This window comes from Pygoscelis adeliae, unplaced genomic scaffold (genome assembly GCF_000699105.1).
Source record: "Pygoscelis adeliae isolate BGI_AS28 unplaced genomic scaffold, ASM69910v1 Scaffold87, whole genome shotgun sequence".
NCBI lineage: Eukaryota > Metazoa > Chordata > Aves > Sphenisciformes > Spheniscidae > Pygoscelis > Pygoscelis adeliae.
Window position 1 is genome coordinate 2,627,674 of NW_008825098.1, and position 19,741 is coordinate 2,647,414.

The 19,741-nt window shown below is 39.7% G+C and overlaps 1 protein-coding gene across 1 annotated transcript in view; it reads left to right on the forward strand.

Moving 5' to 3' along the window:
* Positions 1 to 19,741, forward strand: part of NFKB1 (nuclear factor of kappa light polypeptide gene enhancer in B-cells 1) — a 48,156-nt gene that overhangs the window by 15,856 nt on the left and 12,559 nt on the right. Inside the window, exons 5-14 of the mRNA XM_009327039.1 lie at positions 3,268 to 3,416; positions 4,963 to 5,126; positions 5,885 to 6,043; positions 8,035 to 8,139; positions 10,014 to 10,105; positions 10,695 to 10,833; positions 13,306 to 13,428; positions 14,493 to 14,582; positions 15,504 to 15,698; positions 18,411 to 18,552. Coding sequence (XP_009325314.1) covers positions 3,268 to 3,416; positions 4,963 to 5,126; positions 5,885 to 6,043; positions 8,035 to 8,139; positions 10,014 to 10,105; positions 10,695 to 10,833; positions 13,306 to 13,428; positions 14,493 to 14,582; positions 15,504 to 15,698; positions 18,411 to 18,552 — 1,358 coding nt within the window. The remainder of the gene's footprint in view (positions 1 to 3,267; positions 3,417 to 4,962; positions 5,127 to 5,884; positions 6,044 to 8,034; positions 8,140 to 10,013; positions 10,106 to 10,694; positions 10,834 to 13,305; positions 13,429 to 14,492; positions 14,583 to 15,503; positions 15,699 to 18,410; positions 18,553 to 19,741) is intronic.

Sequence of the window (19,741 nt, forward strand, 5' to 3'; positions counted from 1 at the left end):
TTACATTGCTTATTCTTAGACATCTAAGTAAGTATTCAGTTGCCTAAACGATTCGTACCACATCTGAAATATTTTGTCTTAAACTAGCAACTGGAAAAAAAAAAATATGCTGCTCTGTGAAAACATGCTGTTTTATAGAGGGTGAGCAATGCCTCATCTGTGGAACACTTTTTGTATGTGCGTATTGAGGACAGCACTAGTCACGCTCTGAAGGTTAGGCAGGATTTGGGTTATAGTTGCTGTAACAAAGTGATTAGAAAGAGAAATAGGTATTTTTGTAGTTGCTGGCTTTGTAGGTTTGACATGGTCTTTTCCATCATTGGCTTTCTGTCGTTGACCAGTTGGTTTCACTTCTTGCTTGTAAGAGTAACTGGAAAAAACATCTTTGAAGTAGGAAAACGTTCTTACAAAGTTTTTGTAAAGTTTCAGAAACTATAAAAAATTGGCTGGGGTCTGGATCACAGGAGGATGTGAAATAACTGAAAAAACTTTCAACTCTTGTTTTGAAATTGACTCAATTTCAAGTTCACAGGGCCCTTTTAATCTCTCAGACAAATCTCTCTCGAACAGAAATGGCAGATAAATGTAAGCCTGCAGCATTTTCACTTTATCAGATTAGATCAATTGAATGCTGCTTCAGTACAGAATGCAATCAAGTATTACAGCTATGCTCTTCCCAGGAACTCCTTATTTTCTTTTTTCTCCCCTATCTTTAATTTGAAGTTCAGTAGCTAGTTTTTCAGATCACAGCTCTGATTTTGAGCAGTATGGCACCCACATGCTATCTCCCTCATGTTGAGTATGTGTTTTTGTGTCAACACCATAATCCTTAGGTTTCTATAGATATTCAGCGTTGTAATACGCTTGTCTACCTTTTAATGCCTTTGACGGTGTTTTTTTTCTTACGTAGAAGGTGCTAGTTATTTGTATATCTTAGTGCCAGAATAAATTTTAAGTTAGTCTAAAATTGTGGTGTCAATGATTCAAAGACACCGGAAAATTATTTCAGACTTAATTTATGGTACGTAAGGATATTTAACCACTGAGGCTATTGTTCTGGGCAGTGAGATAACCTGGATGTCTCAAAATCAAGTAGGAAAGTCTGTCTGTAAGAAATATAGGTAGGAAACAGTTCAGGGACGTTCTGTAGCCTTTGCAGCATAGGACATCAGACTGGATGACGAAAATAGTCCCTTCTTGCCTTATGACCTACATAAGATATTACGTTTTAAAACCTCTTTTGTTTTTCCCCTGAGAAGGACTACAAAGATCATGCTGAGCTGAGTAACAGGGGGAGATTGCAATCTGGTTACCGCTGCAGTTACATGTTCTGCTTTCAGAGGCTGGAAAGTCCTTGACGTGCAGCAGTCCTACCTACAGTTTCACTGTGGTTTCTACAGCTGATGAACGATTGTCTTGAACTTTTCTGATGCGATACAAGAACATGCGTGTTAATCATAATGAATATAGTGCTATAGATGTGCTGGGAACTTTATAGCGGGGAAGGGCTTGTTTAGTGAGGGATAAAAGGAAAATAATTTTTTAAAAGCCCCCCTTCTTGAAAAGTTAATTGTAGTAGTGGTGGTGACACATAGCACCAAACACAATCATTTTTATTTTCAGATGACTTTGTGAAAGTTACATAGGGATCCTTGCATTTTCTCACTGCTGGTAAATGGTGGGAAAGGTGAAGCAGTGATTATTCTGCATCTCTGTATTGTTTCAGTCCAGGAGGGGTTACAGTTTGGAAACAGGAGGAAGCATGAGTACCCCATGTTTTGTAATTTAGAAACTGCCGCTCGTAAAACGCACGTGAATACAGCATTATACAGTTAACTAGCAGGCAGTGAGTAATGAGAGGACTTTCGCACACCTGTTCCTCCTGGAACAGCTTTTTCATAGCTGGGATTTTTTTGCTTTTAGCAGTAAAAAGGAAGACAGGGAGGGCACGCGTTGTAAGTATGCAGAGTGTTTCAGCTGTGATGGAATGGGTTCAAGAGAGGGGTTAACTGGAGTGAAGGAAGCTAGCAGGACTTAGTAATGTGGTGAAATTCTGGCGATCCCTGGTTATCAGCATTTTATCAACAATATAACCTTAAGTATTCAGTTCATCACTTTAATGTTTATCGTGATCCTTTAATACCTTGGTTGATTAGATCTATAAGCTGCTGTAATACAAAGAACTTTGCCCAAGGCAAATTAGAAGAAAAATTAGAGGAGGAGGGGAAAAAAACCCAACCTTGATAAAAGGGTTAATTAAATGAATTGGAAGGGAAGGTAATGCTTGCTTTTTTAAAAGTGGGGTAATTATATATTCAGCGTAATTTGAAGGTGGTGCATAACCGATAACTGACTTGAAGAATATTACTTGTGAGGAAAGAACATCAAGTTCTAAATAATATATGTAAAGAAAATAACTTACCAATGCGCTACGTTATTAGCAATTTTAGGTTTGTTTTTGAGGCATCGCTTGACATCACAATTTTAAAAGCTATTAAAAAATGTATGGTGATTAGAAACTATAACAGGGAAAAAAGGCTTCGTAGTCCTCCGGAGTTGGCTATACTAAGGCACGCAGTTTATCATAGTTCCAGTCCTGCAACATCTTAGGTTGGGATTTAGCATATGTCCTCATGTACACTTAAGGGAAACATTTACTGGACTGGGTAATGTGTGTTGATGTGGCATATTGAACTAACAAAATACCTATGAATATAGAATTAATTCACTTTAAAATCTCTACCTGAAGAGTCATTGTAATGAGACCAAAATGTTTTAAAACAATCATAATATTAAAAATAATTTTTTAAGTGTTTTCAAATTGGGCAAAATAATGCAGGGGGTTTTGTTAAATGCATACATTTTCTGTATGCTTCTTAACATGTAACAATGTTTGTTGTGAATTCAATGTACTAATTGAAATTTAAGGAGAGCAATGTGGAGTAACTGGCCAGAATGTAAAACTGAGATTCATGATTTGGGAAACAGAAGGTTGCTTTCCTCTAGCTTTGTTTTATTTTTTAACTTTTTTGGCCACTGCTCCTGCCATTTGTATGTCAAGTTTAATTACAAAAAAAGTGTTGGCTTTTCTTTGTGATGATCTGGTACAGTTAGTTTGTCATTTGTATTTCATGAGTAGATGCATACACATTTCTCCCATGTAAACTTGATTGTACTTAGCTGACAGAAAGTACTCAGCTGGAATCATTACTTGTTTCATTAAAAAAACCCAAACAACCAACCCCATTTTTTTATATTTATTTACAGATCTGCAATTATGTTGGACCTGCAAAAGTAATCGTCCAGTTAGTTACTAATGGGAAATACGTCCACTTACACGCTCACAGCTTGGTGGGTAAATTTTGTGAAGATGGAGTATGCACAGTTAATGCAGGACCTAAAGATATGGTTGTAGGGTAAGTCTGTCAACTCATTTGTAAAGCTGGGCTAAGGGAGAGGGAATCAAGTATAAACACTGTAAGAAGCAATACAAAAATACTATTAAGAGGCAACTAAGTGGAGCACTAGTCTTCACGCTCTGAGCTGTGTTTTGTTTGTATCTTAAATAGAAAAATAAATGGGGTTTCTGTTTACCTTTGTAGAATTTGCCCTAAGCAAGCTAAATAGGTTTAAGTGCATAATTTTCACTAAGAATATGTAGAGTTTCAATCTCTTGGTGTGCAGTCCAAATTTGTATTGTAAGCCCATTCTTTAAAATGTAAGTAGTTTCGATCAAAGAGAAGGGACTGTAAAATTACTAAAAAGAAGCTTTTGTTACCATTTTGAGCAATATTTTACTTTTGCTGAAATTTGCCAATAGGAACATAGTGAAGAAAGAAGCATTAAGAAAATAGGGTTAGTAAATTTGAAATTAATGCAAGACACGTATAAACATGAAAATACTAAATGAGTCAAACTTTTTAAGTTTAAAACAGTAAGATTATAGTGAAATTGTAGTTTGTCTGTTCTTGTTTAATTTAAAAGAATAATTGTTCATATCAGTAAATGGAGTTGAGGCTCCTGTCTACGTTTTCAGGCTTAGATCAGGTTTCATGCTGGCTGTGAGTTTTAGTTCTGTGATCTCAAGAATGTCTTTGTTGGTGAAGAAGATGAAGTTTAAAAAGCTGAGAAGGTTGGGAGAGAGAGATTCTTTTAAACTGTAACTTTTGATGTCCAAGCCCAGTGCGCTAACTTTACCAAGCACAACAATTTAAATAGCTTTATTTGAAATGCTCCTTTTCATCTTGAAAAGTTTGGCTCATTTCCTAACCTGTCTTGTTTTTCATCAGATGTTTAGGAACAGCTTTCCTATCCTCAGTTGACCCACATGAAAATTGAGTTATTGTCTTGTTTTCATACTTCCAGATCTAATTGATTTTTAAATGTGCCAGGAGATTTTTACAAAAGCAGATCTTGTATTATGGAAGTTTTCATTCAAACAGATACCTGAGGTGTCTTGCTGAATGTCCAGAGCCTTGCTTAAAACATTTCCTTTGGAAAATGTTGCACTGTTTTTAGCTTCTTAGCTTGCTCTCCAAATCATTTTGAACGGATGGAGCTTATTCTGAGCAGTTGCTCAGCATAACAGCCATATAGAATGACATATTAATGTCATTGCCAAGACAGAGCAAACAAAGTGTGACAACCAGATTTTCAAATGTTTTGTAAGTTGCTTCCGCAGTGTAAGTCTGAAACCTAATAGATTACTACTTATGCCATGGGAAAATCCCATGCACCTGTATGATCGCTGCCATATAATGGTGCCCATTTTACGTGTTTTGTAAGCTTGGCTTAATTTTTCTTGCTGGAAAACTTGCCCTCGAGAATTAATAGTCCCTAAGTAAGCCTACAGAGTCCTTCCATTGACTTCAGTTGTGTAGCTCTCTCTGGTAAGAGAGAGACTGCCTGCTGCAGGTTTGGCATAAAGCATTAAGAAAATATTCCTTGATCAAAATTTGGCAGGTTTGCAAATCTTGGAATACTTCATGTCACAAAGAAAAAAGTGTTTGAAACTCTGGAAACACGCATGATAGATGCTTGCAAAAAAGGATACAACCCGGGACTCCTGGTGCATCCTGAACTTGGCTATCTGCAGGCAGAAGGATGTGGAGACAGACAGCTAACTGGTATGTAGAAATGATGGCCTGGTTTTAATAGGTCTTTTACTAAAAACAGGTTTAGCTTCTGAAAACACAGATTCCTAGCCAGAAAAAGGCCTTGGGTAGTAAAACAGCCTGTGGCTATGTGCTTTAAGAGGTGGTGTGTTGTTGCCATGTTTTAGGGAATCTGAAAGAAAGAGTCTTTGCTGTCAGCATGCACATGACAATGGAGCAACTTCCTTCCATAGCTGCCTGTACCCACCTCTGCACCTGTATTTCATTGCTCTTATCCTGTTTAATAAGCTGATAGTCATTTTGCAGTATTGCTGCAAGGCAAGACATGATATCCTTAAGTAACTTGGGGACCTTCTTTTGAGAATACCTGTTTCATTCAGCTGCTTTTCACCCATATCCCTGTAAAACCTGTGGTCTGCGTTGCTTTCACGCACTGTATAGAGGCATTCAAATGTCTTAGTGGCGGCCTTTGTCCTTTTCACAACCTTTATAAATTGAGAGCAGAAAATAGTCGTTTTCTGTATGTCTCTTGTGTATCTTATCTTAAATAACATCTGATGCACAAATTGCAAGATGAATGCAGTATATCGTGAATAGCTGCTCCTCTCTGCTTAAAAAGAGAGAAGCCAGCGGATGCTGAATGGAAAGGAAAACATTTCCTTGCTGTTGGTGCCTTTTGATAGTAATGTTTGGAAAATGCTCTCTCTGTTTCGTTATGGCTCCCCTACCCCTTGTGTTAATTCATCTATCTGTCTACTTATCGGTTCCAGAACGAGAAAGAGAAATTATTCGTCAGGCAGCAATACAGCAGACTAAAGAAATGGATCTCAGTGTGGTGCGTCTTATGTTTACAGCCTTTCTCCCTGACAGCAATGGTAGTTTCACACGGAAGCTTGATCCTGTCATATCAGATGCAATATATGACAGCAGTAAGTATATTTGGCTTTAATTAATTTTTTAATAAGGGGCAAGCTTTTGTACATACAAAAATGATACGTAGATATTGCTATATGTAGACTCATCTAGCCCCGCTGCTTGCTTGTTATTTGATCAATAACAAGTAGCCCATGGATAATTGGCCCCATGTCTATCCAAGTACACATGGTATCATTCTGGTTTTTAATAGATGGTGATGTAAGCCGTAAAGGAAGATTTTATTTTGCTATTAGCATGTTTAATCCTGCCACTTTTATTATGAGGATTTTGTAAATTCTTGTTATATTCATAAGAAGTGCTTGAATTTTGCAGAGTTTTCAGTTGCTTTCTATGACAAAGCCTTGTCACACAAGATGTGAGGAAAAAATTACTTTGCTTCAATCCTGTTGAGAATTTGACTCCTTTCAGTTTTGCTGGCCATCTGCTTGTCCTTGTTTTGTGAGACTAATACAACCAGAGTCCTCAATCCATTTCCTTTAGACCTGTCAGTATTTTTTATACTTCTGTTACATCCCTCTATTTGTCTTTTTTCTAAATGAATCTTTTCACTTCATGTTTTCCCTTGCACTTTTTGATTCTACTTACTGATCTTACCTGAACCCTTTCTGCTGCCGGAGTTTTCCTCCCTATAGCTGTGGATTACCATGTTCCTGATAGTCATTCTGTAATGACTCAGAAAAAGTACAATTTTTTTTTCTTTGTGCAACAGTCATGTCTGTATCATTGCTTTTTAAGGACAAAGACTAGATGAAAAGGTATTAAATGCAACTGTTCTAATATAGTCTATTGCTTGCTGTTAATTGGGGAACGTAGTGATGTAGCACAGCCATTTTGCATACATTCACTGAGTGAAAAAACGTGATGTCTGCTGTTCTTACGGCACACATGACCTGCATTTTCTGGATGAGAAAACACAATCTTTTCATCTGGAGGCTGAGGTTTACCAAACAGTGTCTTTAAGGAATCTTGATTTTCATTAGAAACAATTACAGATTCCATTTGTTTTCATTACTTGTATCTCCCACCTGCATAATGATAGAGAATATTTGTAAAGCAAAGAGGAGGAGGAGGAGGAGGAGGAGCACAAAGTTTCTTCAGAGGTAGAGTGTGTATCAAGCCATACATATAAAAACAATTGAAGTTATCCTATCCTTCTGAATCTGACCATCAAAATTTTGACTCCAACTAAGGAGACTAACAGAGGGGAAATCTTGTGTGCATGTTTCTGCTGTTTTAAGTTGCTACATAGATGTCAGTTACTAGTTTCTGAGCTGCCAAGGTGAATTCTTGGTGGTTAGTTCCAAAAGGTTTTTCTCGGGTTTTTGTTTTTCTAATGAGTATGAGCACCGTTCAAGCCTCTTCCACAGAACAGACACAACTTGTGCTAGCATAATGGTCTATCACAGCTGCTTTTACTTATCAGATGATAGTTCCGTCTTGAGGACCAATAGGTATCCATTGGTGCCTCTACTAAGATCTGTGGAGGTGGGCTTTTTGATCACAGTCCAGTATGTTGGCCAAGGACTGACAATGCTTTCAGGTAAGCCGCAGTGTAAAGCAAAGCGTTGCATATTGCATTCAAATAGTGAGATACAGGGAACAGCTCTCAAGAGTGTCACGCTGTCAAGAAGGCAGGGAAGAAAAAAGTTCTCTCGTAATGCGCTCTTGTCATAAAGTTAGTACTAGTGCAGAGTGCTGGATGCAGTTCACTGCTGTGCTACTTCGCTAGTGCAGTAATTGTGCTGGAATGGCCAGGGCCTTATTTTACAGTTCACAGTTCAGTCAAAGCTTAGAGGATACAAGAGTATGCCTTTCAGATGAAAAACTGTTGATTTATTCATGTTAAAAAAACATAGACAAATTTAGGTAGGTTGTATTGGAGGCTTGTCTTTCTATTGCATTTCTGTGTGTTGTGCTTGGGTTTTTTTGAAATCTAAAACTGTTAGGAAGGTAAGTGGTTTTTTTTAATCTTTCCTTTCAACAGAAGCTCCCAATGCCTCCAACTTAAAAATCGTAAGAATGGACAGAACAGCAGGGTGCGTAACAGGAGGGGAAGAGATTTACCTTCTCTGTGACAAGGTTCAGAAAGGTAAGAGTCCTGAGTATTAAAAGGCACACCAGGGTGTTCAACTGGAATACATGTGAAGCCTGCTGTGCTGCCGTAGTATTCTCCCGCTCTGATAGCACAGCAGGATTGGTAAGCACTCAGCCTTTCTGGAAGTCAGGCCAGCAGTCCAGAAAGTTAATAAATCAAAATATTCTGTTGCAAAGCAAATTCAGTTTGTGTTGCCTCCACAGAGACCATGTGATCATCTTTGTTCTTCTCAAATTTCTGCCTTTGCGCATGTTCTGGGTTTTTTGTGGGTGGTGGGTCCTGGGTGATGTTTGACTCCATTAACTAACACCTGCTCTGAATTATTTTAAAGTTTCTGATTTATTATTAAGTTGCTGATTATAAAGAGTAAGTATGGGCATTCTCTATTAATCACCGATGGGAACTAAATGCGTTCAGCACTGCTGCTAGTAACTTCATTTTTATGTATATGCTAATGGTAGAGATTACTCAGTGTAAACAGATACTTCTCACAGACTCATTTTGGTAATCTCTGCTCATGGCTATGCATGTGTCAGGATTGGGCAGTGTGGATTTGGATGCTTTTGTTTTTGGATAGGAAGATAATGGTTAATGTGGTTGGTTGTAGTATTTGGGCTGAACTAAAAAGAAAAAAATGGGAGTGAGGGAAATCCTTTGCGTTTTTCAGCTATGGGCAATACCTGGGACTCCCTGGTGTAGACTGCATGGTGCAGCGGGTGCCCTGTTCTCACCTGTTTGGAATCGGTCCCGGCACATGCTAAAATCACACTGACATTTGCTGTTAATACAGGCTGTCCTTTTCCACCTCTCTTTCTGGCAAATGTTCTTCTACCACTTAGGAAGAAGAGAGGGTTTTAGGGGTTTTGAAAACACTGTTTTCCTTCAGTAGTGTATATACCCTTTGCTATCAGAAGGACTGAGATGAAACATAACTCTTGTGCACGAAATAAATAAATAAATGTCTGACTCAGTGGAAGCCCTGAGGTGGGGTTTCCCCTCAGCCGGATCGGGGTTTCCCCTGACCTCATTGCTCTCAGAAACCTCCTGCCTGAAGGAACTTAAGCATGCAGGACAGCAGGACTGGAAGCGGTGGTTCACAGTCTTGAGACTAGCAGGTGGTGGATCAGAGGAAGCAGTCTGTCTGCTCCAAAAGCCTCTCTTGCGTCAGTCACCCTAAGAGAGAATAGGCTTTTTCTAGCTTTTTCTCACCAGGAGTGCTGGGGAAGGAATATGCTAGTGTGATATTTCCCAGCTTCTCCTAAAAATAGAAATAAATAAATACAAAGAGAATGAAAGAAAATTTGTTTAGAGGAGCAGAAGCCAAGTCTCATGTTGTGTTTGGGGGGTGAGGGATCACTGCTCACGTGCTGCTCGCTCACACCCTTGCTGTCTCTCAGAGCTGCAGCTCCAAAGTGGCACTCTGCCAGCAGCAAGCGGAACTTTAACTGTGGTACTTCAGGTTTTGCTACAGTTTTTTGAACTGAAACTGTTGGAGGAGAGAGGGTGGTTTCTATGTTTCATGCATCAAGTTCTCCCCTCCCTGCGTGTTTGTTCCAAATAAAGCTCCTCTGGAATGTTTTATAGCCCTAGAATAGGAAGAGGTAGTGAACCTAGTTCTCCTTTTACTGCTCAGTAAATAGAGAGCAACTTCAGTGAAGTCATTAGAATTACGCTGTTCTGAAATTGATGTAAAAAATGGGTTATTTATGATGTTTTCATAAAATGGATAAAGGTAATTCATGTATTATTCATGTAATATTATCATCCAGCCAAAATGTAACCATGTTGATTTTTATCTGAAATAAACTTAGCCAAAGGTTAAACAAATGCACAAACATCCCAAAGAGTGTGTCTTTCACTCTTCGCAGATGATATTCAAATACGTTTCTATGAAGAGGATGAGAATGGAGGTATTTGGGAAGGCTTCGGAGACTTTTCTCCTACAGATGTACATAGACAAGTAAGTAACAGACCATTTGTCATTTGTTAATGATTTTCTCATCTCCATAAACTAAGATTATATTATAATTAGTAAATTAGGTGAAAGCATCTGTATCCCGTACTCACCTCTTCTTTTGTTGGTTACTTCCTAATAATAATACAATCTTAACTGTTCTTTAAAGATGTACATTAGCTAACTAGGCAGGTTAGGAATACAGTGCAAGGAAATGGGGAGATGGACCCGTTGCTTTAACATGCCCAGTGTAAATTGGGATAGGATATATAAAAAGCTCTCAGAGCTCCTGTGAACACACTGAGAAAGCCACAGAATAGATGCTAAATGATGAGGGGACAAACAATGCAGTACTAACGTACGTGATGTGGTGATACTTTGCATGGCAGTTCTGTCTTTCCCAAAAGGCTTTAGGGCTCGAACTCAAAAGTGCAACTGAAAACTAAAACGGAAGTTTATTGTTGTAGCAGCCTTTTGCTAAGAATTTTTGCCTCCCAAGCCGCGAACCAACTCATGCAAAATAACACGAATGTGAAAGAAAGCCATCAAAACCCATGCTCCATGATAGATGTGCTTATCATTGTTTCCTTCACAGTTTGCTATTGTGTTCAAAACACCCAAGTATCGAGATGTCAATATCACAAAGCCAGCATCTGTATTTGTACAACTGCGTCGGAAATCTGATCTAGAAACAAGTGAACCAAAGCCTTTTCTCTACTATCCAGAAATCAAAGGTAATTCATTAAAGCTGTTTTATATATCGGAAACAGAAACTGCGGGGTCCCTAGGAATGTTTTTAGTAAGATAGGACTTGCTGGATGAGGGATTTTTTTTTTTTTTTTGGTGGTAGTTATTTTTAGAAAATAGGATATTTGCCTCCTTGTTTTGTGCAGAGCTAATATGAAAAGTGGTAGCTCTGTAATGCTGTAATGGGGTTTTAGGTTTTTTGTCGGACTGGTAGGCAGTAAATCCGTGAGTGTTTTCGTAGTGAAGCTTACTCCCTGCAAGTTTCCTATTTGCATGCATGCCTGTCCATACGGTAGATGGCACTCTCTTCCTCTGAGTTTCAGCAAAGTAATATCTGAGGACACTTTACTGTCGGTACTTTCAGATGAAACCTTAAACGAAAGACTGGTTGGTATCTGGTGGAAAAAGTATGAATTTTGCAGTTCTCTCCTTTTACCATCATGCCTCACAATTTCATTGATGTTTTTGAATTTTCCAATTGCCTGTACTAGTTAAGTGAGCCCAAGACACTTCTTAATCAGTCTCTTGTGTTAAAATGTTAGTCGCTTAGCAGAAGTAGAATAGTTGGCATCAGACCTGCTTCCGAAGTTGTTAGTGAAAAGAAGTTTAACTAGCAGATCTGTGCCCCTTAAAGTCCACATTTGAAATGTTTGACATGAATGGCAGCAGCAGTCGTGGTTTTAAATATCAATAATGTTAATGATATGAAAATGCCTTGAGGCCCAAGTCAGAATTGGTGTTTCATTGTACTAAGACAGTAATCTTTCTGCTTAACACTTCACCTGCCTGCAGGTTACACTGTTAAGTCCGAATCTTGCACGTTTTCAGCGCCTAGCTTAGAGCCATGTTAAAATCAATACTCTGTCAAACTCTCTGAAATATGTGTGCATCGGTGATAATGGACTAAGGACAGCTTGAGGAGGGAGGGGTGGTGGCTGATGTCCAAGTGAATCTACTTTATACCTGTTATAATAAAATAGCAGAAAGCTTGTATTCACAAAAACTTCAGAGTTGCTAGAGGATTTTTGTGTCGGTAATGGTTTCAGGAATCTCTTGCACAAGTTTTATGGAAAGTGTACAACTGCAGAGCAAAGTTGCCAGATTTGAAGCAAACCTCTTTCACGTGCCTCGTAATGTTGAGTTAATTTTACTCCATTGTTATGTGCATTTTTCGATCCCCTACACAACGTAATCATGAAATTACCATTTAGGGACTGGTTTTTTCCCTTGTTGCCAAGTGTTCACACAAACTTAGACATGTGTATGTGGATTTTTTGTTTGTTTCTCTGACTAGATTGCTCTCTAGAGTTTTCTCTCCTCGTCAGTGTGAGTATGCCTGGTGCGTGCATGCATACATACTTACGGATCATGTATGCCTGGAAATAATGCACTTGTACTTTTCAGTATGCTGTTTCATGTATTCAGCTGTCTCATTTGATGCACTGACTGATGTGCCTGCGCATGAAATTTCTTTTTGTCATATGGCTGTTGAAAACTACTAGATCGTTTAATGAAGAAAGGATATTTTGTTCTTTCCTCAACAGTTCTACTGGATTTTAACCCCTCTAATGTTTGTATCCCTATTTTTATAGCTCTTGTCATGACATTTTCACTTTCCCTAGTCACTGGGATACTTCTTTTAAATCTTTGTGTTTTGCTTTCCAGGGGGGCTAAGTATTATTTTGTACTTACGCTATAAATATTTAGGCTTTTTTTTTCCCTACTGCTGCTCAGCATGGTTTGACAGTATTATGTCCTGCCTGAAAATAAGCGATCTTTATTCTGGTGGCTTTTCTGATATTTTAAGTAAATCATTTCAAGCAAACGTTGTTTTCACCATTTCTTGCCATCCTGACCCTTAAACAGAAGTTCAGAGGGCACTGCAGGTACTCTGCACTGTTGGAAATGAAAGTGCCTTGTGATTTGCTGACCCTTTGGTAAGGGCCCATTTCTGAAGTAGATTTGCTTGGTAGAAGACCCTGTGCTTATATTCCCCAAAGGCAAATTTTCTTGAACAAGTTTGTAGTTTGGCGTACTTGTGCTGGTTTGTGACTTGGCTTAGACACAGAAGAATTCTGGGACCACTGATTTCCAGGGCTCTAAGTACATGAGACGCTTTTGAAGGAAACTGAGCCCCCTAAGACGTCTCTGCACATTTCCCTCCCAGTCTGAGCACAAGGCACCTGATGTTACTAAAGAGACCACGCGGGCCCGAGCGATGCTGTTGGTCTCGCGGGGGACTTGGCACTAGCTTGTTTCTCACAGGAATTCTCACTGCTCCATTACATACAAAGTTGTTCTGTTATTTGGAGCTAGAAGAGAGTTGACTCTTCTACAGCGCTCTGCGTTTTCCTTTGTAAACTAGTAAACTTTAGTAGTGCTTTCTGTATGCACGTCCTGTTCTGTGCATGGCCACCAGTAAGAGTGACTCCTTATCCCGTCTATTCCTTCTAACCCAGATAAAGAAGAAGTGCAAAGGAAACGACAGAAGCTCATGCCAAACTTCTCCGATGGCTATGGTGGAGGCAGTGGCGCAGGAGGCGGTGGCATGTATGGAGGGGGAGGTGGCGGTGCTGGCTCTGGTAAGGCAGCAGTTTTGGGCAAAGAGGGGAAGGGGTTCTACTTTGAGAGCAGGACAGATGTTTATTCTGATTTTTAAAACGCAATGAGGATTTCGTCTCCTTCTAGGGTAGATAACACCTGACTCTCCTGTCTTTTGTACCAGTGTTACTCATTCCAGTCAAGCATCTCCTTGTTTTCTAAATGTTTCTTCAGCTCCTTTGCCTTCCCACTTGGATATAAGGCTTGTGGTGACCTTTTTTCCTCTTCCTTGAAGCTTTAAGTCACAGGTAACACCTTTCTAGTTGAGGGAGTCTGAGTCAGGAATCCATCATACCTTAGCTTTGTCGCTTCCTAGTGCCTCAAAGGCACTGAAATTCATGAGACAGCTCAGCTAAGTACCATCTTGGATGCTTAAAATTAAACAGGTTCTTAATTGTTTCTGGGACCAGGAGTGGAATTTGGCAAATTAACCCTGTTAGTGCAAAGAACTGTTAAAAAAATTGCGATACTATTTAGATTTTCTATTGTGCTCTATCTTTTGAAGCCAGAGCATATCTGAGGTGCAGGATCATAAGAGCATTGCTTTGATTCTTGCAGCAGAGCATTAAAAACCTGTAGATCAGCAAATGTCATCTGAACCACAGTACCTTTGGAACCCTTTTTTTAGAGCAGGGGACAGAGCAGCAGTTTTCACACTGTTACGTGCATTGCTAGCAGCACATCTATAACATAACACTAGAATACACATCTGTTGTAATCACAAAGACTCAAAAGCATAGAGGTAGCTTCTGAAGTCTCAGTTGAGTTTTAGATGAAGCATACTAGTGCTAATAAGTTTGTGCGGCCTTATGGATGTTAGGATAGAGAGTGTCACTAGCCAACCATCTAGAATTCCTTTGGATTTTTTAAGGGGTGGGGGAGAGTTCACCTTCAGTCTGGAAAATTTATTTTAATCGGATGGAATAAAGCAGAAGGTACGTAGAAAACAAAGTTTCAGTTCTTTAGGTTCAGTGTTCTTCCAGATGGTGTTTTCATTGCTTTAGGGTGTAATTCTATTAATTCTTCATCTTTTTCCTTTCTTTAGGGTTCAGTTATCCTTCATATGGATACTCTGCTTTTGGAGGGATGCATTTCCACCCTGGCACAACAAAGTCCAATGCTGGAATGAAACACGGTAACAGTAAAAATGTCGTTCTTGCAACAGTTGAATTGAGTTTGACCATCTTTATTTTCTTCTCCAGTATGAGCTGAAGTGTCATGCAGGTCTAGCTAAGTGTGCTGCGGAGGGCTATTTTTTCCCTAGAATCAGTCTCTTTTCTAGAAGTTCTGGCAGCAGAGGGGTTTGTGTAGATTATACTGCCCTGCTTCTCTTTAATTCTCTCCAAGTCTACCTTAAAAGCTGTGTGCGTGTTCCTTCTTACTGCTAACTCCTGAGAGGCAGTCACCAAAACCCCTCCACGTGCTTCTATATTCCATGTATTTTTCGAGCAACAGCCCTTTTGCTTGCTTGAACGTGCTGATTGCAAAGTGACACAAGGACTAGACCAGAGAAAAAGTATCTTCCTTTGTTGCCACAGTCTGGTACTATGCAGTAGCCTAGAGAAATAACATAAAAGTCAGTGGAAAAGATTAAGTTAATAATAAGGGCATTCTTGGCTTCCTAAAATAGGGAAGTCATTTCAAATCTACATGTTGAATACTCTGTAGTTATTTCCAGAGTCTCAGGGATGAATTTGCTGTCAGAAAAACAAAAGTAAATCTCAATAATTCTGCTAGATTTCCTGGGAATACTTCAGACTTGCGTTCTAGTACCGTAAAAAGAGAGGTATATCTGTTATTATTTATAAAAGTTTGTCTTTAAAGCAGAGGCTGTCAAAAACATAACATCACTTTAGAGCAAGTTACATTGCTAGGCCTGTCCATGTGCCTTGGCACCTGGAGTATTATGATTCATGAGTGTTTAATGATAGCATCTATGTCAAAGTAAATTTTTGTATCGAGTTCTTTAGGGTTTGGTTATGGCTAGTTGAGCTTTATCACTTGCATAAAAAAGCAACGGTATCGGGACACTAATGATACTAATTTTTGTTTGAAGGACTATCAAATAGCACAGCTGAACAAGATGGGAAGAGCTCTGATAAACAAAGTGACAAATGGGACATGAAACATGATGTGAAAGTGGAAACTATGGAGAGGAATGAGTGCAGAACCTCTGGTGATAATGAGGAAAAGGAAGATGCTGCTTCTTCCTGTAAAACTGAAGTAAATGAAGCAGATTGCAGGTGGCAGGGTAAGTGAGCAAGTAAATGTATTTGGGGTGGATCAAACTGCAGTATGGGCAAAGCTGGTGTTAAAGGCCTGGAAACTCCATAAACATCTGCTTGCTGTTTTCAAAATATGATAATGCCTCCTGGAGGAAACGGGAGGGATTCCATTCCCCCAGATCTAAGGTCCCTCCCCATACATAGTTCTGTAGATAATCTTCCACCTTTGTACTGCCACTGGGCAACTGAACTTCTGCTTGTCATGCAAGGAGAAGAGATAGCTTAGCCTGCTGGGCACATTTAACACTGCTTTATAATAAACCTGTATGAGGAACACTGAAAGCAGTGAAGGTACACGGAATACAATTCAGCAGTTGACTTGGCTTTTGATATTTGATAGGCTTTAATGGATGAGTAAATGGATGTTGGCCTGATTGTTGCAGTAGTTCCTCCCTGCAATTCTACTGTTAAATTGCATGCAAAGTAGTGTTAAAGGTTTGAATTTAAAATGTAAATGTATCTGTTCCCATGTGACAAATACACAGTAAAATAACACTGTTGGGTAGCAAAGTCTTAGACATCAAACTGGTGAACAAAAGGGGAGGAAAGCAAGAGTAGTCAGTAGAAATGGTTTAGCAGTAGAGTTGTAAAATATGTGAAGACTACAAATCACCCTTTCCCAGACAGTAAGACTTCCTTTTCCTGGATTGTTTTTTAAAAGAGTTGATGGGCACTTTTTTAAAGGATTTGAGTGATCATGCTGCTCATAAAATTAAAAAAACAAGAGTTGGACTAGAGAGACATGGTAGTAGTAGGAATTGAGCAGGAAGGATTTTTTTGTTCTTGGCTTTTACCAACTGCAATGTGATCTAGACCATTTTTGTTGTTCCCTCCTTGGTCAGGGAGAGAGAAGGCATGTTGTCTTGTGTATATCAGCCCTGTGTGACACTTGCTATTAACAGCACTAGAAACTGTGGCTTGGGAAGCCAAAGTCGCGTAGTAGATGGGTTGTAGTTGAAAAACCTCCAAGGTGTAGCTTCTCGTGATCTGAGAAACAGATGGTGCTCCTGAGAAAAGCTGAAGAACTTGCTGTTTGCAGTTCTGGCTGTGATAAATCCCGGGACTGATTCAGAGAGCAAAATCTTTCGCTGATATGTGAAGAAATAATAACGTCCATTTAGCAGTCGCCAAGGAGGGGCCTGAATTGTTGACCTGGTTTCTGCGTAATGAACATTGTAGGCAGGAAGTTGACTGTTTCTTTTCTTTATCTGTTATAATGGCATGAAAAGAGCCAATTTCAAGCTCCAGATTATATGAAGAATAGATGCAGAACAGCAGGCTCCATGAAATGGCTACTGCAGGGTAGAACATTTGGGTGTTAGACTAAAAGATGCTATCTTGTAGTACTTTGAAGGATATCTTTTCTGTGTGCTTGATATGGCAAATCAAGGAGGCACACCACCCAGTTTTTTGGACTTTGGAAATGTCTATAATGAGAAAAGGCTGAACTGCTTAACACCCTTTACCCTGGATATATATCCTGAAGATAACATCCATTTAATGCTGCTATTTAGCGTTAAGAGGTAAATAGCAAATATAAATATATCAACCTGGGCATATAGTATAGGAACCACAGTGATGTATTGGCTGGAACACTAAGCTTCATGGATAGCTGAGTAAATCTTTGGCTTACAGAGATGATGTATTCATGTTCACCAGGGACATGCTTCTAACCCAGTCTAAATGCCTGGGGTTTTGTAGCTGGAAATCCTGGGTATTCTCTCCCTGTGTGTGCTTTAAATGACAAAGTCTGTTTTACTTGTTTGCTGTTAGTAATTTCTAACCTCACAAGGTTTTATAGAAACATGAAACTGTTCAAGATACAGGCTGGTTTCAGATGATACTGCTTCCCAGAATGACGACTGTGGTTTGAAAGTTCATCTGTGTCATTTTTGCTAGTTTCTTGCTGATACAGAACCACAAAGGTACTGAGAGAGCAGCTAGAGTGACTTTTTTCCACAAATGAGTTTCTTTCCTCCCCTTTCTACCTTTTGCCTCCCCACCATGACAAATTTTGCTTTTTGAAATCTCAGTGGTTGTACATTTTATAAATCTAAAATCAGGATACTACCAATATTAAGCATTGTAAACACTGGAATGTTTTAAACAGGTGAAGAGACTGTGCTGCTGCTGTAAAACAGGAGAGGCTGCATGGTTCGAGTCGGAGAGGGGGCACAAAGTCCTGCATTTATTCCGTAGCTTTTCTGTGAGTTTCTGTGCAATAACTGACAGGTCACTTAGGCTTCTTGTGCCTCAGATTCCTCAAGTCTAAACTACTCAGAACTGCATGGGAGGTTCTTTTCAGTGCTCTGTGGACAAGAGTCCTTGGATGTTGCTTGTGTCTAAGCAAATCCAAGTTCCTGCTCCTTTTGTCTCATTACACACAAGAGCGCATCAGAATTCGGTGCCACTCAAACTAAAGGTAGCTTCCAGAGTTGGACTGTTCTCAGGGTTCCTGCTGCCTGAATGCTCAGCATGCACCTAGTTTTTCTTGTAAGGGACTCATTCCCTCTATCCTTAATCTCTCAGGAGTAATTAGCAACCTGTCTCAGTGAATCAGTAAATAATGCTTGGTGGCCTGCACTTCGCATTTCTTTGGCAGCACAAACGCCTGTCAAAAGAAGGTGGTGTTGCAAGGAAGCCAGCCGAACTAATGAAGACAAAACTTTGTGTTGCAGATGGTCTGTTCCTGGAGAAGGCTATGCAGCTTGCCAGGCGTCACTGCAACGCTCTCTTTGATTATGCTGTAACTGGAGATGTGAAGATGCTGTTGGCTGTTCAGCACCATCTCACCGTTGTCCAGGATGATAATGGAGACAAGTAAGTTGGCCTGTACTTACTGGGTTGAAAGTCATGTTTTTGATGGCAGAATGGTGTAGTCGATTTGTTCTGTCCCCTGCGGGTGCTGATTGTGGATTGTAGCACTGCTCTAATCAAATCAATGTCGTTCTCCTTTGCTGTCTGGGAGAAGTACAGCTGCGATTTGGACATTTTTGTTGCATTTGCAGAAGTCACTCACACCACAAAGTTCATTGATCCAGTACCTGTCCGAAAGTAATCTGGTCATTGAGGGTATGTTGAGCATGTTATGAGTTTGCCTTTTTTTACTTAAAACCTTGACTGAGCATGAAGTGCTATGCTTGCATCATGATACACAGTTGCTGGGGATACTCAGCTTTGTGCTGAAGGAGAGTGCCCTGCTTTTTATTCCATGCGAGTTCTTAAGACTTCATACGAAGCTTTAAGTTACAGATGCACTGGGAGACGTAGAAATAATAGCTGGAGGGTCCGTGCTGCTTTTCTCCCACTGACACCAGGTTCTTCCCAGAGGACAGTATTTTGCTCTTGCTTACATGTGTACTGTACTGTTGTCTTCCAAGAGGTTACACAGATGTTTGTGGCAGACTTGGCTGCTAGTATTTGCTTATCAGTCCTGCAGTAATGTGGGCTGGAGTAGAAATCCGTTTTGTTCCTCTACAGCTATGCAGATTCTGTGGGACTCAGAGTGAAATACAGTGAGGAACTAATGATCAGTAGTTATTTAAAAGCAAATTCAGCGGAATTGGCTCTGAACACATGCAAAGATAATCTCTTGAATAAGCAAGTGACATTATCACATCCTCCCTTTTTAGCTGGCAGGCTTTGGGCAGGCCCTGTGCAATCACTTATGTTTCCTTAAATTGCAATATTTTGTACAGTAGAAGCCATGTAAGCTTTAAGGTGTCCAGCTAGATGGAAAATTACAAGTGACTGAGACATGCTATCCCACTGTTTGATTACTCTGTGGGAGGCTACTATTTTCGCTCCACTTTCAGTGAAAATAGGTCTCAGATTACCGATAAAGGACTGCAAAATCAGAGATAGATAGTTGCTTTGCTTTGCTTTCCAATTGGCAACCTAATGTCTGCTTTGAGGAAAGCAGGAATATGAACAAGGCAGTAGCTAGCAACAAAATCTGCTAGCGCTTTGGACAACACAGCTTCTGTGTTTTAAAGGGGGGGGGGGGGGG